This window comes from Myotis nattereri (genome assembly GCF_964212035.1).
Source record: "Myotis nattereri genome assembly, chromosome: 10".
NCBI lineage: Eukaryota > Metazoa > Chordata > Mammalia > Chiroptera > Vespertilionidae > Myotis > Myotis nattereri.
This window is the reverse complement of record NC_138085.1, coordinates 43,620,116-43,646,010: the sequence shown is the minus strand read 5'-3', so window position 1 is coordinate 43,646,010 and position 25,895 is coordinate 43,620,116. Positions and strand designations below refer to the sequence as shown.

Genomic DNA, 25,895 nt, shown 5'->3' with positions numbered 1-25,895 from the left:
TGCCTCATTGCCCCTAACCACTTGCCTGCCTATCTGATTGCCACTAACTGCCTCCGCCTGCCTGCCTCATTGCCCCTAACTGCCTCTGCCTGCCTGCCTGATCACCCCTAACCACTTGCCTGCCTGCCTGCCTGATCAGGGGCCGTGGTCGTTCTGGTCATCCTGCCATTTTGGTCGCTGGGCTTTTATAATATAGGATAGTATTGGTTAGCAAATTGACTTGTATTATTGAACTTAACAATGAGATCTTAGTATTCGAGTTAGAAATATAAACTTCTTACTCTCAGCCACAGAATAATTTGCATTTATTGAAACTATGTCTGATGATTACATGTAGATGTAGGATCACATGAATATTTTCCTCACATATTTTTATTAATAACAGTATGAATTTGGAGGACTACCTACTCAAAAATGACCTACAGAAGTTACTTAAATTCTCTAAGCTTTCAATTTCCAAATATGTAAAATGTGAATAATAGCTATAACAGTATTGAGTACTGTTTATAATGAATCTCAACACTTAAGTGAAAGCTGTATGCAAATGATAAAGTGGGTTACCAGATAACTGCTGTTGATTTTGGCCCACTAAGGTACATTATTGGGAAGGTTATAGGAACTTCTGAATTTCTATCCTTTCTTTGCTGGTAGGATACGTTATAGTTTATATTTACTTTTCTGAAATAACCATGGTGGCTAATAGTGGCTAATTTTAATAGGACTTCCTTTAAGATACTTAGTTCAATGAAGGCCTGGGGAGGGGGCAGGAGTGAGGAGGAGGGGAGACAATGGGGGAAAGAGAGGGCATCTGTAATATTTTCAACAATAAAAAAGATACACTATTTTAGAAAATATTCTAAATATTCACTTGCAGCTGTGTGGACAGTTTATGGATGTGGAATTCACTCTGCTGTGACGCTTGATGTTACTACTTTCTAGTTACAGTCGTAAGTGTGGGACTGCTCTCTGGCTTACAAAAATGGGTACTGATTCCTGGTAGTTTCACATTTTGCCACGTTTTGCAAATCTAATGGATTTAATTGAATTTAGGCATTGCTGTAGTCTGCTTTTACCTATAATTTTGGTTTTGATGTGGGTAAATGATAGATACCAAGATAACTATAAGATGGACCAAATAATTATCCTAAATTGATGCTTGAAATGTTGTCATATGAATCAGCCACAAATGACAAAGGTAAGCTATTGTGTTTAGAGCCATGCAGCCAGGGCTTGACTGGCAATTTTAGCATTTAAAGTGCAAACAGTTTTTAAACTTTTGTATGCAGAAACGATTGTGAGCATAAGTAGAGCACTATTGGCTCAAACACAGAAAGCAGATTTATATATTAGATGATAGTCTCGTCTTCACTGTAAACATTTGATTGTCACCACTCCCTCTCCTACCTTCCTGTTGTCTTACGTAGTGCTGATGGCTCCAGAGCTCAAAGGCAGGTCTGCCTGACCCTAAAGCCTGTAGCCTTACCATTTACGCTTACTAGACTGCTGCCTTTGAAAGCTGTTGGTCATCCTAACCTACACTCCATTTCCTGTATTTGAAATATTTCCTAATAAGTACATATTATATAGATTTTTTCTCATTTTATGAATCCCCACTAAATGTCTGCCTTGGATGGAAACCATCATGTAGGTTTTGGGATTTGTTAGATTGCAAGCTTGAGTCTCTGCTTAGCCATTTATTCTTCTCTGAATTTGGGGCAGGTCTCTTAATCTCTGAGTTGTTGTTTTTTTTTTTGTTCAATGGGGACAATCATGGTTTGTTGTGGTTGTTATTGTTGTTTTTTGGGGAGGTGGCTGTATTTGAAATTTTTATTTTTTCCCCACTGTAGATAACAGACAAGAGAGTGTCCAGAAGACATGCGATTCTTGAGGTGGTGGGCGGTCAGCTTCGAATCAAACCGGTAAATATGTTAATGATACATTTTAACGTGTTGTCTTTCACTTTTTCCCAGCTTTGGATCAGAGAGGCTTTTTTTTAAGTTATGGAAATAGGACATTAATGTCAAAACATATCCTTCTTATTGCCAGGAGATAATTGGGAGATAAAGATCAAACTATTTACCTTCTTTCCTATAGGGCAGTGTTACATTTACACAGAATTTAATGGAAGATGACTACCAGTTCACATGTACATGATTATTGTGTTCATGATGGGGTATTACAAATAAGATCCTATAAAAAAGCTCATAACTAAGGGGGTGAGGTAGTGACCAAAGTCACTTTAAGTGTTATAGAGTTATATTTTAATAGATTTCTATACCTCTATGTGTAGAGTTGACTATTTCTAAAATTTAGACCTTATTCAACTTTAGGATTTTAAAAATAATTGTAATTTGAAAGTTCCTGTTAAGGGCTAGAATTTTAATTTCTTGCTTTTAGTTTAAGCACTGATATGTTGCAGGGAAAGCAGGTTCTGAGAATATACTATGTGATCATTCCTTTTCATTTGCAGAATCTATTGTAGAGGAGAATGAAATATGTTTATGAGGGTCCATTTATTTTAGACTCGATGCTGGTGTGTTAAAATTATTAATATGGAATGAATTTCATTAATTTATAACATTTAAAAACCTACATGTATGTTCATCTTAGTATGTATAACTTCCTGTTGTTTTATTAGTTCTTTTTTTTATACAGATAGTACTTTTATTATCCTATGTTGAACTATCTGCAAATTTGAGAAATATCTTTTTAATTCTAATATTGGGGAAATTTTTGAATACCAATGAATTCACACCACCTCAACCTTAAATAAATACTTTTAAAGAAAGTTTGTATCTCATTCTACATTGTCTTAGCGTCTTGAAAAGTGCTAATATCTGTAGTCAGCATTCTTGGGGGGACCCCTTTGTTTACCATCATCAGTTATTTGTCTTTGAGTCCAACTATCTTATTCTTCATAGTGAGACTTACTAGACCATAGCTTGTTGAATATAGGAACACTGACTAAATCTTCATATCTCTAGAATCTCGCATAGCTGCAGTGAGAACTATATGTGGCATTTCTAGGAGTGGGGATATCATGGATTTTTATAAAAGTACTAGAGGACCGGTGTACGAGTTTCATGCACTCGGGGAGGGAGGAGGGACCCTCAGCCCAGCCTGCACCCTCTCACAGTCCAGGACCCCTCAGGGGACATCCCCGGAAGGGTCCATAGAGCTGCCGCAGAGCCAGGAGAAGTTCCTGCCACTGCCGCTACACTCGCCATCTGTGAGCCCGGCTTCTGGCTTAGTGGTGCTCCTCCTGTGGGAGCGTACTGACCACCAGGGAAGCTCCTGCGTTAAGCATCTGCCCCCTGGTGGTGAATGTGCATCATAGTGACCGGTTGTTTCGCTGTTCAGTCGATTTGCATATTAGCCTTTTATTATATAGGAGGACTAGAGTCCTGGCACACAAAATTCATGCCTGGGTAGGGTCCCTAGGCCTGGCCTGCGGTCAGGGCTGATCTTCCCTGGCTGCCAGCAGCCGGCCCTACCCCCTCTGCTGCTACCAGTCGCCCTCTGTGTGTGGGGTGATCGGTGGGGCGATCAGGGCCCTGGCACCGCCCACATCTGCCTCCACCCACCCCTGGTTTCCCGTTCCCCATTGGGTGATCGGAGCCTGCCGGCCGGGGGAAGGGACCAGAAGGTTGGCTGGCAGGCCTCCAGGCCTGTGGGCTGGGGGCAGCTCCTGCATTGAGCGCCTGCCCCCTGGTGGTCACTGCACATCATAGTGACTGGTTGTTCTGCTGTTCGGTCGATTTGCATATTAGCCTTTTATTATATAGGATAGTTTCAATAAAATTCCTATTCCCTTGAAATAAATTTATTTATTTATTCATCTACTTATTGTAGCTGCACCTACAAGGTGCAATTTAGAGGAATACTAGTATAGAGAAATTCTAAAACTGACTTTTTTTTGTCTTTTTAAAAATTGACTTGGTTAATAGAAGTTTTAGAGATCTTGAAAGTAATGAGAATGAGGTGAACAAGTGATTTCTAGTTTATTTATTTTAATGTATACTACATTTTTTTTATTTGATATGCTAAAGCAATTTAAATATATGAGTGTAATAAAGAGTTGGGAGATAAATTTTAGCTTAAAACATTATAAAATTATGTAAATTAATATAGCAAATGTTTTATTATGAAGATCCCTTCTGTATGTTGTATGCTTCAAATTATGTTTAAGTGATTAAATATATTTTCTGCTCTCCTTCAATTTAGAAAACTAATCTAATAAAAAGTAGCTTTGACTATGATAGATGAATGCAATTAAGCAATTACTAATTTGTACTTTTAAATTTGTCTTTTTTTTCTTTAATATTTTCCTCTAAAAGTCTCTACTGTTAGTAGTTCTTGGAAGTAGTGCATGAGGAGACAATGTTAGCTCATGAGAAGATAATGATTTTTTTTTCAAATTTAAGCTAGTCTGATATCAGCAGGGAGAAAATACATTATAAAGGTCAAATGATAATAATCTCTATAAATGACTTTATCACCAATGGTTTGTTATGTCCTAAGGGTGAACTCATGGCTGTCAATGCTTTTATTTCATTTTAATAGAATCTTACTCTTTTTGGTTCTTGGTGATCAAGAGAGGTTACATAGATATATAAAATTTGTAGGATATATTTTTGTCTTCATTTGGTATTGATCCTCAAAGTATACAATTTGGGTGTGTGTTTTTTCTATTATGCAATAAAATTCTTGAATTGTGATTGTTTTTCTTCCCATAAAATTTTTAGTGTACTTATAAAATAGCTATACAATACTGCAGTAGCTTTTCCACAACTTTTGCAAAAGAGAGATAATTCTTTCTAAATTAAAAAAAATAACAACACTGAAAATGAGAGGAACCTATTTTTTTGGGTACAAAGCAATCTTTCATTAATATTTGATGATAACTCCAAGAGTAAGCTATAGAAAATTGACTATATTTTAGTTCCATTTATTCAGGGATAATGTATCCTTTGCACCAATTCTACAATAATAGCATCTCTTTAGGTTCACCTTTATAATCCCAGGGATATGTTAAAAGGCACACAACAATGATATGATTCTGATATGGCAGTTCATATCTTTCATTCACTGTGGGGTTGGGTTTGCTTGCCCTTGTCTGCCTGAGGAATCAAAGTTAAACTAACCTCATTGAAGGAATTTGAGAGATTTCCATCTTTTTTAGTCTTGGAAGAATTTGAATATTCAAAAAATTCTTTAAAACTTGGGTCTGGTTTTTGGAGGGATTCGAAAGATTTTTAATTATTAATTGTATTTTTAAAATATAGGTTAAATTCAATCGTCTTTTTAAACAAGCCACCCCCATACACACATAAACATCCATTTTTAAAAGTATTGTTTATATTCTTAAAGATAATTGTCAATTTTGGCGCAGATCTATTGGCATGAACTATTTAATAGTATTTTATTATTGTACACATTTTCCTTTATATGTAGTTATGTCATTGTTTTTCTCCAAATTTTTTGTATGTACATATGTATGTCTTCTCTCTTTGTGTTTATTAATATTGTTAGATTTTTTAAAAAACTATCTGTTGAACTTCATGTGTGGCTTTTTAGTTGGAGTGTATATAGTTTAACATTGATTTTAAAAACATATTCAGTGAATTATATTGATTTAGGTAAAGTTATAGAATCAAACATTAGAGTTCTTGGAATATTATTTTTTGCTCTTAGTTCTGGGATTCCTCGTATGAATAGTTTTAGAAAAAGAAAAAGGATGATCATGGACCACACTCATTGGTCTGCTTTCTTTGTGGCTGAATTTGCTAAATGCTTGATATTTAACCTCCTAAAATTTAAATAAGCACTTTCACGTAAGGAAAAAAATACTCAAACTGAATGTTTTCTTAACTTTGGGTTTGTGATGCATTTTTTTAAAAATTTATTTTTATTGTTGAAAGTATTACAGATGTCTCCCCATTTCCCCCTTTTGACCTATCTATCCCCCCACCCAAACCCCAGCCAAATGTAATTAATTTCCTTTTAAAAGTATTTTATGTTTTCTACTCTTAGAATTTTATACCTTGTATTTAATGTCTTAGCCTTTGTAAATTTAGGACTATACCATTATTTAATGTTTAGAGATTCATCTCAGTTTCTAAAATACTCATGAATAACAACATGATCATATCTTATAAGATGCAAACCTCACTGAACGAATGTTCAGTGTTCTAGAAGAAGCCAAAGTACATTCCTGCTTTGACTATTGTCCCTCCTGTTACCCAATATTCCTGACTCTGGTGACCATGGCATACTCAAGGAAGGGGAGTCTTCCCTTATAAGGAGTGATTTTCAAGGAGTAATAGGGAGTGATTCCAAGCCCAGCAGTGTGTACAAGCTCAGAACCTGGTGGCTTGTCATGCCTTGTTGCACTCAAAATCTCTGGCTAGAGAGCCACTTTGGGAGGTAAATTAGGGGTGACTGCTAGCATAATGAAAGGCTTCTAAACATTAAGTTTAAATTAGAACTTGATTTAAAAAATGAAACATTCACAGCTTTTTTTAGGAATATGGCACATCACTGCATCTCCATTCCTATGTAGTCTTGTGCATGTTTTGCAAAATGATCCCGATCAATAAAATAATTGCCTACCGCCCTAACTGGTTTGGCTCGGTGGATAGAGCATCAGCCTGTGGACTGAAAGGTCCCAGGTTCGATTCCAGTCAAGGGCATGTACCTTGGTTGCGGGCACATCCCCAGTAGGAGGTGTGCAGGAGGCAGCTGATCGATGTTTCTCTCCCATCGATGTTTCTAACTCTCTATCTCTCTCCCTTCCTCTCTGTAAAAAAATCAATAAAATATATATATTAAAAAATAATAATAATAATTGCCTACCTAATTTATGTAGCCTCTGTTTTAAATTTTTACCTCTATCCCTAATCTCTAAATTTAACTTTACTGCTTGCTTTTAACACAGATTTAAAGAAAACATAAATGTTTTCAGTTGCAGGTTCACCTAGGACAGTGATGGCGAACCTTTTGAGCTCGGCGTGTCAGCATTTTGAAAAACCCTAACTTAACTCTGGTGCCGTGTCACATATAGAAATTTTTTGATATTTGCAACCATAGTAAAACAAAGATTTATATTTTTGATATTTACTTTATATACTTAAATGCCATTTAACAAAGAAAAATCAACCAAAAAAATGAGTTCGCGTGTCATAGGTTCGCCATCACTGACCTAGGAGGTCTGATGGCCAAATCCTCATTAAAGTAAATTGCCAGGACTAGGTAGATTACATTCATTCTAAATTTCAACATTGTCTTTTTTTTTTCTTAAATAAAATTTGGGCATATAGGTAACAATGCTTAGTATTTTCCAATAACAGCTTTTGTTGCATTGCTCCCTGTTCTATGTTAGTATCTCCCCCCGCCCCCAGCTTGGTTAAACATACTGTTTGGACAGTTCAGCTTTTTTTCTTTACAAGTTGAGCTAAATAGTTTCTAGGTTTCTTTCCCCAAATTTCATGGTTCTGTGGTTTAAAAGTATAATGTCATGATATTTGATGAAGTTACGTAGAGTGAGAAAGTTACTTGGGGGGTTTTGAAAGCCAGGAAGCTTATGTGCCTAGCTGCTTGCTATTGGGGGCATTTTAGAAGATGAAAGTGATTATTGTTTAAAAATTTATCTATGGAGAATGGAATTGAAATGATTTTAGTGGTGAATCTATTTAAGTGACTCAACAGGTAGCATTTTTAGTAAATACATTAGATTTTAAGCATCACTTCTTATAGTAAACTCTTTGGAACCATTCCTGATATTATTCACTAATGACTGATAGTTGAAATATTGATTCTTCCTGCTATTAGAAACTTCTGTGGTAGGTACAGTTATATGCAGCCATGGACCTGACAGTCTAGTGGTGATTTATCAGATGATTATAGGTAACCTTTGAACTTATAGGGACTAATTCAAACAATTCATGCAGAGAGGTATGATGGGATAAGACATCTCAGGCTGTAGTAAATCAAAGAGCATTTTGAGTAGATATCCATGATTGGGTCAAAGATTCTGTGGGTGAATATTTGGGCATATGAAGGTGGGGGATGAGTTTGGAAACCACTGAGGTTTATGAAGAGCCTTCACTTCTGTGCTTTGTTGATATTGGGGAGTCATCAGAGGCTTTCACAGAGAAATGTAAAAGAATAACTTGGAATGCAATGAGGTGAATGAAGACAGGAGACTTGATGTGATGTTAGCCCAAGCAAGAAATGTGAGCAGTGGGCGTGAACTTGCACTAAGGAGTGACTGTGTAAATGGCAACAAGAAATGGATTCAAGAGATAGTTCAGAGGTAAATGATCTAGGATTTGACATTTGGATAGAGTAGGAAAACATTGTAAGATGTTCAGTAAGTGTTTGTGGATATTTTGGTGTGTTTTAATATGTAACAGAAATTAAAATCAGAATATATCACATTTACCTCTGAAAGACCCTATTCGTATTCTGGAGAAATAGGTTTTTAAAAAAATAGAAGACACTGAAAAATAAGTTATAATGCAAGTGGCTTACCAAAGTTAATGTTATTATTTGCTTCATGTTTTATCACAGCATTCTAGACTTGTTTATATTTTTCTTAGTTTATATTTTATACAGGCTTAACATTTTTAAAAAATGAAAGTATCTACACTAATAAAAGACAAAGATTCTAATTGACCGTACCTTTGCTATCCCTCAAGCCATGCCCACCAGCCAATCAGAGCGACTATATGCAAATTAACCCAACCAAGATGGCGGCCAGCAGCCATGGAACTGGAGCAAGCAGGAGGCTTGGTTGCCTGGGCGATGGAGGAAGCCAAGCTTCCCGCATGCCCTGAGCCGACTGTGGCCTCCGCTCATGGCAACAAAGTTTCAATTATAGAAGATAAACAAACTCCAGATACCTGCTTCCATCCAGCCTCCACTGGGAGCTTGGGTATGGGGGCCATGGCTAGCCTGCAAACAGCCATGAGCCCCTCACTCAGGATGGCCTCACCCTCATGGGGTGAGGGTCCCCACTGGGGGGCTTAGCCAGCCTGAAAATGGCCCTCAGCCTCTCACCCAGGATGGCCAGGCACCCCAGTGGGGACCCCCACACTGAAGGGGCTGTGGCCAGCCTGCAAACAGCCATCAGCCCCTCACCCAGGCTGGCCAGGCACTCCTGTATAATAAAAGGGTAATATGCAAATTGACCCTAACAGCACAACGACTGGGAATGACTGATCACTGACACACACTGACCACCAGGGGGCAGATGCTCAATGCAGGAGCTGCCCCCTGGTGGTCAGTGAGCTCCCACAGGGGGAGCTCTGCTCAGCCACAAGCCAGGCTGACTGCTGCCAGTACAGTGATGGTGGTGGGAGCCTCTCCTGCCTCCTCAGCAGCACTAAGGATGTCCAACTGCAGCTTAGGCCTGCTCCCTGCTGGCAAGTGAATGTCTCCCCAGGGCTCCGGGCTGCCAGAGGGATGTCTGACTGCCAGCTTAGGCCCAATCCCCCAGGGAGCAGGCCTAAGCCAGCAGGTGGTCATCCCCCGAGGGGTCCCAGACTGCAAGAGGGCACAGGCCGAGCTGAGGGACCCCCCCCCCCCAAGTGCACACATTTTTGTGCGCTGGGCCTCTAGTATTTAATAAAAATTTTAACCAAGTTTACCAGTGGGGGAAAAAATTTGTTGTGGAGTAAAAAGAAAAGGAAAAGATAAATTCCTAGAATTTCAAAATACATTAAAAATAGGCCTATTATAAACTTTCTTAATATTCCCATAATGAATATATTTTATAATAGGAACAGAAGTTTTTACCTACTGTATTTATACTGAATTCTAATCTGTTCAAATTCAGTATGAATAAAAGATACCTTAACACTTTCAGATGTTTTAAATGTTTGGGATCAGAAAAGGTTTTAATGTATGAAAATATAATTTTATCTCAAGATACTTGAATGAAATATAAATAGAAAAACTGGAAATATTCAGCCCAATCCTGGGGTGGTAATTACCTTGTTATACTGGAGAGGTTGTTGATGTCTCTAGAAAGTCTCACTTAAATTGATGAAGCAGATGAATGGATGGATGGGTGGATAGATGGTAAGGGGAGTTGCTTTATCTAAGATTCTATTAAAAAAAATAACAGGAGAGAAACCAAGTTGGCAGCATAGGTAAACACCTGAAATTGCTGTCCCGCACAACCACTTCAAAAATACAACTAAAAGACAAAATGGACATCATCCAGAACCACAGGAGAGCTGGCTGAGTGGAAATTCTACAACTAGAAGGAAAGAGAAAAGCACACTGAGACTCAGAGGAGGTGCAGTGTGGAAGTAAAGAGCAGAGGCATGGAGGCGCATGCGGAGAGGGCTGGCAACTAAGGATGCGGCTATCTTTTTCAATTGGGAGGGAGACACAAGCTCCTAACTGCTCTGAATGCCACTTCCTGGCAAGTCTCTGGGGACCCAGACTCATACGGGGAGAAACTGGACTGTCTGGCATCAGGCAGAACTTGAGGGCGGCTTTCTCTCGGAGGTGCTTGCAGCGATTACCAGGACACTGAGAACCGGGACCTCTTAGGGCAGGGCTGACGATCAGCCATAGCTGTTTGCTCTGCCCTGTTGATTCCCTGAGACGCCGCCCCACCCGAGCTGTGCACAGAGGCTTTTGCATATGAATGCCCTGGCTCTTTGCAATCTAAAATTGCCTAACTAACTGCAGGTGGGTCAGAGAGACCCAGAACATCCAAAAGAAGCCCTAAGGCCCCACAGCAGCTTTCATTGCTTCACAGCTGGGCCTCATCCGGGCACCTTCAAACTCCAAACAAAGAAGATGAATCTGCAGATCTCTCCATAGCTCCTGTTGGGTAGCCTCAGGCAGAGGCTAAATTAGCACCTCCTTAGAGATCCAAGAGCCAGTGTATCCAGTGGTCAGAGTGGACCATCCAGATTACAACTCCTCGGATCCATAAGGGACACACTCGGGGCAGACTCAGTGAGCACCAAAGCCCCACTGAAGCAAGTCTTGCCCCATAAGGGTGTCTCCAGCAAAGAAGTTCTCCCACCATAGACACAGCTGATTCTCACAGCCAATTGGCCTGGAGGTCAATTCCTCCCAGTGATACCTACAGCAATCAAGGCTTAACTACAACAAGACTGTGCACAAAGCCCACAAAGGGGTGTACCAAGAGTGTCCACCTCAGGTAATTGGGGAGGCTGAGCCACTGGGCCCTATAGGACACCTAGCACACAAAGTCACTCTACCAACACAGGGAAGCATAAAAAATGCGGAGACAAAGAAACAGGTCACAAATGACAGAAATGGAGGAAAGCAAACTACTGGAGATAGAGTTCAAAACCATGGTTATAAGGTTTTTCAAGGATTTTCTAGAAACCACTGATAAATTTAGTGAGATCTTCCATAAATCTAGTGAGACTGCTGATAAATTTAGTAAGACCCTCAATAAGTCTAGTGAGACCCTTGAGAATACGAAAAAGGACCAACTAGAAATTAAGCATACACTGCCTGAAATAAAGAATAATATACAGAGATCCAACAGCAAAACTAGAGGATCCCAAGAATCAAGTCAAAGATTTGAAATACGAAGAAGCAAATAACGCCCAACTGGAAGAACAAAAAGAAAAAAGAATCCAAAAATATGAAGATAGTGTAAGGAGCCTTTGGGACAACTTCAAGTGTACCAACATCCGAATTATGGGGGTTCCAGAAGAAGAGAGAGAGCAAGATACTGAAAACCTATTTGAAGAAATAATGACAGAAAACCTCCCCTACCTGGTGAAAGAAATAGACTTACAAGTCCAGGAATTTCAGAGAACCCCAAACAAAAGGAATCCAAAGAGGACCACACCAAGACACATCATAATTAAAATGCCAAGGGCAAAAGACAAAGAGAGAATCTTAAAAGCAGCAAGAGAAAAACAGTCAGTTACCTACAAGGGAGTCAGCTGATTTCTCATTAGAAACTATGCAGGCCAGAAGGGATTGGCAAGAAATATTCAAAGTGATGAATAGCAAGAACCTACAACCAAGATTACTTTATTCAGCAAAGCTATCATTCAGAATTGAAAGTCAGATAAAGAGCTTCACAGATAAGAAAAAGCTAAAGGAGTTCATCACCACCAAACCAGTATTATATGAAATGCTGAAAGGTATTCTTTAAGAAGAGGAAGAAGAAGAAAAAGGTAAAGATAAAAATTATGAACAACAAATACATATCTATCAACAAGTGAATCTAAAAATCAAGTGAATAATTTGATGAACAGAATAAACTGGTGAATATCATAGAATCGGGCATAGAAAGGGAGTGGACTGACAATTCTCAGGGGGGAAGGGGTGTGCGGGTGCGTGAAGAGACTGGACAAAAATCATACACCTATGGATGAGGACAGTGGGGGGGGGGTAAGGGCAGAGGGTAGGGTGGGAACTGGGTGGAGGGGAGCTATGGAGGGAAAATAGAGGAACAACTGTAATAATCTGAACAATAAAGATTTAATTTAAAAAAACCCCAAAGATCTGCATTAATGTAGATTGCTTTGTTATACACTAAAACTTATTTATTTTAAAAGCTTCATCATATTGATGACAAAAAGGCTATTTGCCCTTTGGAAATAGCCAATAGGTCTTAGTTATGAAGGGAACTTCATTATCTTTAACATGGAAGCTTTTGGTGGCAAACATAATCCAAAGTAGTGGATATTGTAATAATTTTGACATTGAGATATATTTACTTCTTACAATTTGAATATGGATGATAATCTCATGGTGGGATTTTATTCAAACAAAATAAGATTCCTCCATGAGAAGCTTAAAAAACCTACCAAAAAAATTATGCTCTTTGCTTGAGAGATAGGGTCAAAATTTCCCTTCTCATAGTTTCTAATCTTTTAATCATAGTAATAAATTATTAAGGGGAAATAAGTGGAAAAGAAGCAAGCCATTTCCAGGGGATTGGTGAATTTTGGATCTCAAAGTAAAGGGAGTCAGTTTCCATACTGGAGAAATTTTTTTCAAGTTTCTCTTTTCAATTTCAAATTAGCTCAAGCAAAACAGAGTATCTTTTAACCAATCAATTGATAACTTTGTTTTTTTTTTTTTATTATTCTTAGAGAAATGGGTGGTATATTACAGCTTTTTTGTATGAATGGATAAAAATTATGGTATTCATAAGTTCCAGATTTATTAGAATTTTAAGTTTCTTAAACACCTAACTTATTATGATATTAAAATTTTGTATCAGTTAATATTCAGTTGTATTTTTTCATAATTTGGAGTTACAAAATCACTGTATTCTTTCTTTCTTTGTTAGATACACACAAGTCCATGTTTTTATCAGTCTTCTGAGAAGAGCCAGCTCTTACCATTGAAGACAAATCTATGGCACTGGTTGAACCCTGGAGATAGTTTTTCTTTGTTTGTTGACAAATACATTTTCCGTGTTTTCTCTACGTATTCTGAAACAGAATTGGACTGTACTTTAAGGTAAGATTGCCTGATGAAATGACATTAGGTAATGGTATTTGTAACCTAATTCCTCAGCCATCGCAAATGCCTCAGGAGAAACTATTCTAGTATTAAACTGTATTGGCAATATAGGGATTACATGGTGTGTGTGTGTGTGTGTGTGTGTGTGTGTGTGTGTGTGTGTTTCCAGAAAACATTTGGAAACTGATGCCTCAATAGTGATTGTTCTCATATGTGCTGTCTTTTACCATTGTGTTCAGAATGTATTTTCCATCTAACAGTAACCAGGATAGTTAATTTGAAACTCACTATATTTTCTTAATCTTTTTGTTCAATTTAAAGTTTTTATTTTATTATGTTTGTTGTTGAAAGTATTACAGATGTCCCCCTTTTTCTTTATTAAGATATTAATCTTTGACTTAGACTAAAGTTGCATAACTTTTATTTCTTATAAAAATAACAGAAAATATAGAATAGGGAAACTGAGGAAAAGAGGTATTACAATAAACATCTGGTGTAAAATTAAATTATAGAATACATAAACTGGATCTATAAAAGTAGAATTATATACTTCAAAAATCAGAAAAATGCTGTACATTTCTATTTTAAGCAAAGTATGGCCATTGCTTGATAACTCATATACATTATTATATGTCAATTGTAATTTTTATGTCTATTCAAATTAGCTTGTCCCCTTGGTGTGAAAGATCAGTGTTGTGCCTTCAGTCAGATTGTGAATTTTAAATTTTTTTGGTATTGATAAAACTGAAAATAGAACCCACTTTAAGAACACTCTATTTTTTCTGGCTATTATGAAGAGTATTATCTTGTATGTTATTGCTATCAAGCCAAATGTGTGGAAAGAGGTAGTAAATATTTTTTATATGTCTTGGTAATTATGTGCTTAATTTAGGGTAACCAAATTAATTGTGTTTTTATATTAAAAATTAAATGTTCTGGTGTTAGTCTGCTCTTGTAAAATTTCTTTCAGGGTGTTGATTTCACTCTTAGCTGTTTTTCCATTTGTGATTTGGAGTTTTCAAATATTCCCATCTATATATATAAAAGGGTAATATGCAAAGTGTCCCCTTGGGAGTTTGACCAGGAGACCAGGAGTTCAATTGCTCGTTATGGTGTGCACTGACTACCAGGGGGCAGCACGAAATGAAGTAAGGCCCTGGCCGGCAGCCGGGGAAGGAAGGCCCGGGCCGGCAGCCAGAGGCCCCGATTGGCCCTGATCGCAGGCCAGACCTAGGGACCCTACCTGTGCAGGAATTTCATGCACTAGGCCTCTAGTGATGATATAATGATTTCTGATGTGCAGTAATGATTTTCATTTTTTCACTTTGATCCCCATTATGTAGTAACAATAGTTGAAAGACCATTTGCTTAAAGTTAATTATAATTTCTATTTTTAATTAAAAGTATTTATCATATATGCATCATTCAGTATATGATTCAAAGCATATAGCCCTCCCTTTTGAGCCTATTGGCAATATTTGATTCATTTCAGAATGTTTTTGATTTCATTGGTTAAACATTTAACATTTGAACAGGCAGAATAAAGGTGAACCTAAAATACTGAATACTTTCTCAAAAGGGGCTATGTCCAGAAGCAACCATAGACAGTATGTAAACAGACATCCATGGCTATGTTTCAGTAGCACTTTGTTTACAAAAACAGGTAGCAGGTTGGATTTGGACTGTGTTGCAGTTTGCTGATTCCTGTATTAGAGTAAAAGCTAAGTTGCTTAAAAAATGACCTCCAAATGCAGTGCTTAAACAAGATAGAACATTTTTTCTGTCACACAATGGTCCAGAGTTTTAGGCGTGCTCTCCTTCATAATGTAATTCATGTTCTCCAGCTAAGGGAGAAACTCTGTCATCCTCAATATATATCTTTTAAATTAGTTTCGTTGTTGGTGTTGCCAGTTGGTAAGGTAAGAAGGAAATGAGGAAGAGAATCCAGAACAGTGTCTTGCACATATCATTTCCATTTACACCCCTACTTCCCCAAATTAGGCACATGGCTAAAAAGAGTTACAAGGAAAGTTGAAAAATGTGGTCTCCAGCGAGGTGGACAGACATTGTTACAGATGCTTACTGACCAGTACCATTCCAACTTTGCTGTCTGTTATGCTAGTAACATCCACTTAGCCTCTGATGTTTAATGCTAACCACAGGGCCTGCGCAATTCTAGAATCCTGTCGTCTCCATTGATACTACGGAGCCCTGTTTTTTGGCAGCCTCCCCTACCACCAAAACTGACCTGTAGAGGCAGCTACCGTTGAGCTACTCAGCACTGCCGCACTCGTGTATACCTTACTGCTTAGTGTTCTGGGTCCTTCCAGGGAACATAGCCAGCTGGTGGATTCTCTAGTCTTATGTAAGAAATCCATTTTAGCATGCTCTTTGGGATAGCATTCAACTGTCTGTATTAGTCCCACTCCTCCACCCCTAGCCCCTGGCAGCCACTGACCTGATTCTGTCCCTATAGCCTTACCTCTTCAGAATGTCATAGAAATAGCTCATTTGACTTAGCAAAATTCTTTGAGATGCATTCATGTTTTGTACATACCAGCATTTCATCCCTTTTTATTTCTGAATAGCATTTCTATTTCCATTTTCAAATTTTCAAAAAGATAAATTTGTTGGATCATCTATATGCATACATAAGTGATAATGATGCAACAACTTTGGATGATCTTATCACATTTGCAGCAAGTAGGAAGTAATTGGTTCTGCTAGTATGTTCCACAGGTGACCATGTGTTGGAACATTTAGCTTTCAGTCAGGCTGCATGTTTGGGGGGATTTCACAAGTGGCTGTACTGGCCAGAACCCCAGTAACAGTTATAGGATTTTATTTATTTTTTCTCCAAACGCCTAACTAACTTAGCTGATATATTTGCAATTTGCATTTTCTCTTTGGATTCTGCGTGGTGATCTTAACTTTTATGGACTATCTGGACAAGTACTAAATAAGTAAGTAGCTCTTAAGCTCTTAAGCCTTGAGAGAGATGACTGATCCCCATCTGATAAATAGTTGTGGTTTTTAGGCCCAGGATTTGGAAAGATAAATGTATTTTATGGTGATCCTGTGGTCAGAAGACAAAGAACATGTTCTAGTTTAGATATTTTATTCTATTATACTATAATCTGCTTTTATGTTCTTCTAAGTCTGAGAAAAGCAGCATAACTCATTATTTAAATGTACTTGGGAGACTTACATTTATAATAACAAATAATAGCAGTTTTAAATTCAAATGATAAATAAATGATTTTGATTTTATTTTCTAGAAATAGTCAAATGCTTGATGAAGATGATATATTGAATGAAATACCAGAATCATCCTTGGTTAATTTGCCTGATGAGACAACTGGTGCTCCACAGCTGGAAGGAAGCACAGGAATAGCGACGACCCAGACTTCTACCACAAATAGTGTGGTGAGAAATTTAAGATCTCATCCATTTATAACCTGTCCCTTAAATTATTTCGAGGAGAGAAAAGACAACTGAAATTAGGCACAACACTTCACCTAGTAGAGATCATGAATGTCTTTGAGAAAATTTGACTAATTCAGTCCATAATTGCAGATGGTTTTTTTTATGGTAGCTTTTTACAAAGTAAAAACAATTACAACTTCATTAAGGGAGCATGCTTATTTTTGGTAATTAATAAGATAGGTGATTTTTTAGTCTTTCGCAGGTGAATGCTCAGGCATCAGTAAGCAGCAGTCCAACCCTGCCCAGAGGAAGAGAATCCTTCCAGCATGGATGTTAACAGATCTGGGTGATCAAAACCTCCCAGCACCAGTGACCAGTGAAAGTAGGTTTTGTTTCAAGCAAACATTAAGCAGAATTGGAAAGTTTTTATGAACAAATGAAGAGGTGAATAACATAGCTTAACATTTTTTTTAGATGTGTACATGAAATCTAATTTAAAACACTAGCTATTATGCTATTTATCAAACATCCTGTTAATTATTTTTTGATTTAATATGTGCTAGACTTACCATATTGACAGATTTTTAAACAAACCTGTGCTGTCATGTCTAAGATAAAAGGCCAGCACAGTAAGGGCTTTATAAATTAATATAATTTTTAAAAAGTGCTAGGCACACGATGTTATATGCTGGAGGATTTAAAGAAGAGGTGACCTCTGTCCTAGTATAGCTTACTGTCCTGGCAGATATTACAATGATTTATGTCATCTGCTGGGTATTCCCATTGATTTAAGATTATTAAAAACGTTTCTGCATTGTCTTATTTAGTCAACATTTTATTTGCAGCTTTTCAGTCATCTCAGGTTCAGTTTCTTTTGACTGCTTGTTTTCTTTATTTTCCTTTTATTCTCATCTAGTGACTTCCTGTTGGAAATTGGAAATTATAAATGATGAAGAGCTTTTGAGTTTTATGTTCCTCCGAATACGTATTTTTGTTCTAATAGACAATTAATTTGGTCTGATGGGCTATTTTCTTTGAATAGGCAGTTAATTCAAGCCCTAAATCCTGTTTTCCCCTGTGTGGACAGCAGTTACATCTCTGCTTAGTTCTCTCAGCTTCCAGCTGCTGCTTCCCCCAGGCCATGTAGTGAGCTATGGGTTGATTCTATGCATTGATTTTGGTTCTTGGTTCTCTGTGAGTTTCTTCCTTTTAGGATTTTATCCCTAGGTTTCTACCTGCTCCACAAGTCTCTAACTCTGTCCTATGAATAGGTAAGCCAGTAAGGCTGCAGCTTTCTGCTACCTGTGAATTGGGAGATGCTCTCAGGAAAGAGCCGAAGTTTACAAACCTCACAGGTTGTAGTGAGTTTTCCAAGCTGAGATTCTTCTCTACTTTTGCCTTTCAGTCACTCTCCAGTGTCTTCAGATAGTGGCTTTTATATATTTTGTCCAAAATGTATAATGGTTTTGTTTGGGATGATTAGTTCATGCAAGTTACTCTTACATCTTACCGTGAACATTATCTTTAATAAAATAATAGCACAATTGTATATTTATTTTAGTTGATATTAGTACTCTTACTATTTTTAATATTCAGCATAGTGGTCACAGAAGTCTTCTAAAGTTTTTGATCAAGTATGTTGTGGACAGCATAATGCTAGTTTGGATTGTAGTAGGATCAGAAGAATGATAATGCAATAATTAATAAATAATAATCCTACATAATAAAGAGCTAATATGCTCATTAGACCAAACAGCAGAATGACTGTCTGGATCACCGCCAGATGACCGTCTGGATGATCTTCTGGATGAAGCCAGGGCTGCAGCGGCCAAGCCCCTTGCATGAATTTCGTGCATCGGGCTTCTAGTACAATAATAAACTGTGTTTTTGTATTCACAACTGTAAACCTACTTTTGCCCCATCCTGTATTTATTTTATTTCCAGCAATATTGCTAAATGATCTAATTAATTATAATAGTTTTTTTAGCCTCTTGGATTTTCTAGCTGTGTAATCATATTTACAGAATTATAACATTTTGGCTCTTTTTTTTAAAAAAAATTTCTTTATTATTGTAAATATTACAGATATCCCTCTTTTCCCTCCATTGACCCCCTCAATTCCACAACCCCCCCAACCTAGGCCTTCACTGCAATTGTCTGTGTGCATGTGTTATGCATTTACGTTCTTTGGTTAATCTCTTCCCACTCCACTCCCCTTCCCTCTGAGATTCATCAGTCTGTTCCATGCTTCTATGACACTTCTGGCTCTTTTGATCTATCTACTGCTTCTTAAATTCTTCTTTTTTTTTTTTAATATATTTTATTGATTTTTTACAGAGAGGAAGGGAGAGAGATAGAGAGCTAGAAACATCGATGAGAGAGAAACATCGATCAGCTGCCTCCCGCACATCTCCCACTGGGGATGTGCCCGCAACCCAGGTACATGCCCTTGACCGGAATCGAACCTGAGACCCCTCATTCTGCAGGCCGACGCTCTATCCACTGAGCCAAACCGGTTTCGGCTTAAATTCTTCTGACCTTATTTCATATGCTAGAACTGTGAATTTTAAATAAAAATGGGTAAAATTGGTACCTGTTTCTTATTCTGATTTTAATAGGAATTCTGTTAGTTTTTTAGCATTTAATAGGGTTGGGATTGATTCTGGTACTCTTATGTTTAGGATGTGTGGGGGTTTTTTTCCCCAGGAATAATTGTTGAAATCTCTGGACATTTTTTTAGTATAGACAGTCTTGCCTTTTCATATGTTAATGTAATTAATGATATTGGTAGATTTCCTACTGTTGTATCAGGCTGTGTTCCTGGAATAAGTTCAGTTTATCATAATGGCTTATTATTTTATACTCTGTTAGATTAGATTTGCTAATATTTAGTTTAGCACATTTGTATCTATACTCACAAGTATGGTTTGTATTTTTTTTCCACATGTGCCAACTATGTTAGATTTTGGTGGTAGAGCTTTATTGGTGTTGTATAAAATGAATTAGAAAGTTTTCCATATATGCTCCAGGACAGTTTGAGTAACAGAAATATCTGTTTCTTTTTTTTGAAATTTGATTTTAGAAAGAGGAAGGGAGAGAGAGATAGAAGCATCAATGATGAGAGAGAGGAAGGGAGAGAGAAAGAGAAAAAAAAAATTGACCTGTTGCTCCACCCATCTATGCATTCATTGGTTGACTCTTGTATGTGCCCTGACTAGGGATCGAATCTTCAATATTGACATATAGAAATGATGGTCTAGCAACTGAGCCACCTGGCCAGGGCTAAATATAGATATTTTTAAATTTAGAATTTTATGTACATTCTAGAGGCCCGTTGCATGAATTCGTGCACCAGTGGGGTCTCTTGGCCTGGCCTGTGGGATCGAGCTGAAACCAGCTTTCCAATGTTCCCCGAGGGGTCCTGGATTGTGAGAGGGTGCAGACCAGGCCGAGGGGCCCCATCAGTGCATGACTGGGGCTGGAGAGGGACGCGGGAAGTTGGCCAGCTGGGGAGGGGCCACAGGAGGGCTCTAGGGCGTGTCCAGCCCATCTTGCTCAGTCCCGATTGGCTGGACCCCAGCAGCAAGCTAACCTACCGGTCAGAGTGTCTGGTGATCATTGCACATCATAGCGAGTGGTTGAGCGGCCTTAGCATATCATTAGCATATTATGCTTTGATTGGTTGAACGGCCAACCAGATACTTAGCATATTAGGCTTTTATTATATAAGATTGCCACTTACAATGTGATACACTGCCATTTGGGCAGAAGCTGTGTCTTATTTAATTTGCATTTTTTAGTTTTTAGCATAGTAAACAATACCATAGTTGGCTATTTTCCTTGGTTTGACTAATTCATAACTGTTATAGCACTTGATCATTTGTTTCACCAAGCTGTACGGTTCTATTTAGTCCTATTTCTGACAATTTCTAAAATGATGTGGAATGTCTCCTAATTTAGATTTAAAACAAATATTTAAATAATTATGTAAAGTTTAAAGTTATTACTTTATTCATAAGTTTTCTTTAATAAATGCGCTATTTTTATGTTGGTTTGGGTGATTCTCCTGTTTAGTAATATGAATAATAGATATTCTATTAGTATTTTTCCTCTGAATTTAATGGAGTTGTTTTTTCAGATTACTTGACTATTCTTTAGAATAGCTCTGAGCAAATTATAGCTCCTGAGCCAAATCCAATCCACTGCTTTTTTTTGTAAATAAAGTTTTATTGGAATACAGTCAGGCCCATCTATGTATGTATTCTCTATGGTTGCTTTCATATTACAAAGGCAGAGGTAAGTAGCTGTGACAGATGCTATATGGGCCACGGAGCTTAAAATATTCAATTTCTGACTTTTTACAGAAAAAGTTTGCTAACCCTTACATTACAACATTAGAATAGTGATTACGGATTGCCTTACATGCCTATATCCAGGCTCTTAAGGGAATCTTTGGACAAATTCTGTTTATGTTCACAAGTCATGTAGTCAGCATATTGAGGCACAGTTCTAGGTACTGGAGGCACGAGGGGGAAACAGTGGACAAGGCACATATAGTCTCTGTCCTCGTGAAGCTATCATTCAAGTGTAGAGGAAATAGACAACTAACCATGAAGACTTCCCTCTTAAAATATGTAAATCTTTCTTCCTTTCTGATGAGATAATTCACGAATTTGTTAACAAAATATTATATTGACATAAGTTTCCTAGTTATAGTGAATCTTGGGAAGTATAACATGGGATTTAGTGTCCATTGTTACTGAGACTTATTTTCTTCTTCGGTGAAATTTGCAGAGGTCACTCTCCCTTTTGGGTTATTTGGGTTCTTAATCTATAAGGTAACCTAAGTTGAACTCCTCACTGTGGCTATTGGGGCTCAATAAATATATATAAAATTCATGTCAGATTTTGTTGTTAGAGAAATTCAATGCTAAAATAAAAAAAAAAATGATAGCTAACATATATCAGGTACTCTCCTAGATAGTTTACATATCTTACCTCATTTACTCCTCTTAATAATGCCATGAGCTATTTATTATAATTTCCTTTTTCCAGATGATGAAAGCTTTGTTGAGAGAGGTGAGGTGAAATAGTTAAGGATGGAGTCTGCCCTCATTAGCATCTTAACCTTGCTGACTCCAGGACTGGAGTTCTTGGCTATTATTGTTTGCTTAATACTTTTTGAGATTTGCAAATAAATGTTTTCAAGTTGACATTACCATAATGGACCTTTAATTTTACTAGCTGCTTCATCTCCTTCCTTCCTTCCTTCCTTCCTTCCTTCCTTCCTTCCTTCCTTCCTTCCTTCCTTCTTTTGTTGTTATTGTTTTGTTTTTTGTGTTTTTTGGGGGGCATTGATTATTGACATTGGAAGATATAGGAGATAATTTTCTCCTCCTTTTTCTTTGTGTATGTGTACTTATGTGTGTTTAAGATAATGTAAACCAGAAAAGTGGAAGAGAAGGATTCTGCAAAAATAAAACCCAAGAAAACATAACACAGCAAGGAAGAAAGCGATTGATTTCACCAGGAAGCTCACAAAGTACATCTGCAGAGCAAGACACAGGAAAAAAGTGCAGAAATGCTGATCAGGAAGAGTCTGTCATTTCATCCAAGGTGATTTAAAAAAAATAATTATCTGATTGTTTTCTTAATCAAATATTCTAGATAGCAATTAATTATATGTGGTATGCAGCAAGGAAAAACCAAAATTGCTTTTTATTAATGAGTTTATGAAGTTTACAAAAAGAAAAATTAGCTCATATTTTGCTGACTTGCTGACAGTATCCTTTAATATAGTATTTGCATTGTAGAAAACAAAGTTACTTAGAAATTTTCAGACTGGGGAAAAGGTAAAGACCACCTGACTGTGGTTATCATTGGAACCTCCATTATTAAAAACTGGCCTTCTTATTATATTGGTTATTCTCAAATAGCATGTAACCACTTTTTCCTTTTCTTTTTTTGTTTGTTAATCCTCACTCGAGGATATTTTTCCATTGATTTTTAGAGAGAGTGGAAGGGAAAGGGAGAAACAGAGAGAGAAATGTTGGTGTGAGAGAGATGCACCAATTGGTTGCCTCCCACACATGCCCCGACCCGGGCCCAGGATCCAGCCTGCAACTGAGGTACATGCCCTTGACCGGAATCTAACCCAGGACCATTCAGTCTGAGGGCCAACACTCTATTCACTGAGCCAAACGGGCAAACCACCTTTTTCTTGCTGAGTATTCAGAGAACTAATGGGCTAATTCTTACTGGCCTGTTGCAGGATTACTTCTGGGCTAACTTTTAGTATATATAAACCTTCTCTTTCAGTTTCTGCTAACTTACTAAAATAGTTTGGATGACTTATGCATTCTTTAGCACTAAGTACTTAAAGAAAATTGGGCCTATATTGATGCATATAACAGGAGAGGAAAAAAAGATATCCCTGGGGCAGAAAGGTCAGATATTCTTCCTGTTGGTAGAGGGATGGCTTCAGAAGCAGTTTTCATGATCCTGTAGACCTACGGCTGAGCTCTGTGGTCCTCATCTTTTTAGTCTCCACAAGAGCCGAAGGAGTAGGATTGGTTTTAGGATAGTGTGCACTGGAGTGATTGAAAGGCCAGTAGCCTTCCCGAGGGTCAGGTCTTTTGTAATACTCCCCTCACTCCTGCCTCCTCTCCACCAGAGCAGATCCAGCTTCTCACTGGATCCTTCTTTCAACTAGAGAGGTGGGGTCTAATAACTATAGCTCGAATCCCTTGCTTGCTTTTGGAGTCAAGTTTAAGAAGTGAAAACAAAGTGTTTTCTGACTCAGTGTATTGCCCACAAAAGCTTATAAGGTAAAACTTACTTTGAGACCTAACATGCTCTACTATCTGAACATATTATTATGACTGCCTTTATTTTCCAAGAAGAGAAGTTTATTTTTTCAGAGTAAAATCTATAGTAAACATGTTTTACTATGTTTATTTCAACCCATCAGTTTGATGATCGCAAGTACTACTTTCACAAACACCTTCTTAACTGATAGATTTTTAGAGAGGAGCAGTAAACAGGGCCAAAATATTTGAGGTATTTGTGAGATTTTGATGACATCAAGGTAGTAGTCAGCTAGGTCCCAGGAATGCCTGAGCTCTACTTGGCCAATTTTGTTTCCTTATGTTAGGGTTTCTGAGGGAGATTTAGCTCTCATAGCACAAGAGAAACAGGGCTCAAAGTTTCAGTACCTTTTCATAACCTTTTATGCAGGGCTTTCTGATAAAGCTGGGCCAGAGATGAGGACTTAGACTGAGACCCAAGAAGACCTTTCTAAGCCCCACCCTCCATCCCCGCCCAGTTTCACTCTTAACTGGCTTGCAGCTGGTCCTGAAGGGATATCTGCAGTTCAGGAGCAGGTGAGAGGGAAAGTTACAAGAGTGAAAATGGGAGGTTGGGGCTGCCTATTTATACTGTAATGGTATGAGATTACCAATTATATGGGACTAAGAACAGTTTGGCCAGGCCTGCAGAGTAGACTTGGTTCCAGTTCACTTGGGAAGAATCAGTCACATTTTCCTGGGAAAGAGAAAGAAAGGAGGTAGAGAGAAGGGGCAGAAATCACCTTCCCTCACTGGGCCCTACTCCTGAGATTCTGATTCAGTTGTTCTGTGCACATCAGTATTATTTTAAATAAACATTTTCAATTTTAATGTGTACACAAGGTTGAGAGCTACTGATGTTCCATCATTCAACACCTTGGAGGTAACTGGGTCAAGGAGCACATCGCTAGAGACCTTGGGCTCCAACATAGGTCTTTTCATTTTGGGTACAGTGGATTTCTCTACCATACATATGAGACTGTCTGCAAGAGTTTTGTGGCTCTATCACTTCTGCTAATGCAGTGAATTGCTCTGAAATAGTTCATTTTTCATCAGTTTCCTTATGTCACCCCTTACCAGTTATGTAATTATCTAATTGGGGATTGAAAGGAGGGTGCTTGAATATATGAACTTTAACAGAAATAATGGTATGTCCTGTACACAGTCTAATTAGGACTGGGTTGTAAATGACAGAAGGAAGCCTAACTGATTCAACGTAAGCAAAATGAAGTGTATCAGCTGTCTATTGCTGGGAAACAAGCTACCCCAAAACTTAGTTGCTTAGCAGAACAATGATTTATTATCTCTTATAATTCTGTGGATTGGTTCAGCTCAGCTAGGCAATTCTTTTATGACACAATTTTGGTGTCAGCTTGACTGTATTCAGCTGGGAGCTCAGCTGAGGCTAAAGCATCCATGGTGGCTTCACTCTCAGGAATGGTGCCCCAGCAAGGATTGATGGAATGACTGGGGGCTGGCTGGGCCTCCCTCCTTCCACTTAACTATTAAGTAGTCTAAACTGAGAATCTGTGCCTGACAGAGTGAAAGAAGAAGCTTTCAGGTCTCTGAAGGCCTAGAACTGGTACATGATCATTCTGCAGCATTCTTTTGGTCAGAAGAAGTTAGACCAAAACTACTTCTTAGATTCAGGGGAAGGGGATTAGACTCCACTTGTCCAGTGGAATGATTTATATAGAAGGTATAGGTGGGATTATTGGCAGCCATCTTTGATGACTGAATCTCACACAAAGATATAGGAATAATTCAATTTCCAGAATGGAAAGAAAAACAGCAGGAACTATAGATCATAGGGACCAGCCAGAGACTTGTTCAAATCAGGTTGGTCTATGGTTTTCTTATTTTTGCTTCTTGAATTATTCTTCACTGCTATTGACAGGCTTTATTCACATGGTCTACAACATGGTCATGGATAGCTTTAGGCTCATGCCATCGAATTTTTTAAGTTAAGAGAAAAAAAATCCACAAGAGTGTCTTGTTTATGTGGTTGCTTTAGTGTTAAATTCTAGGAACTTGAATAATGGAATCTCCATTTTGACCATTCATAGTGGTCAGAAAGATGAGGCAGTATTACCCCTTTCTCAGTCATTTGATAATGAATGGAGGAAAGAGGTCTAGGAA

General features: G+C 37.9%; 1 protein-coding gene across 1 annotated transcript in view; it reads left to right on the top strand.

Annotated features, from left to right (window-relative positions):
• The window catches only part of APLF (aprataxin and PNKP like factor), a gene marked incomplete at its 5' end in the record, with an annotated part of 61,613 nt that overhangs the window by 14,507 nt on the left and 21,211 nt on the right, over positions 1–25,895 (top strand). The window contains 5 exons of the mRNA XM_081100869.1: positions 1,848–1,919; positions 13,310–13,482; positions 16,764–16,911; positions 17,164–17,293; positions 22,346–22,527. Of these exons, the coding sequence (XP_080956995.1) occupies positions 1,848–1,919; positions 13,310–13,482; positions 16,764–16,911; positions 17,164–17,293; positions 22,346–22,527 (705 nt within the window). The remainder of the gene's footprint in view (positions 1–1,847; positions 1,920–13,309; positions 13,483–16,763; positions 16,912–17,163; positions 17,294–22,345; positions 22,528–25,895) is intronic.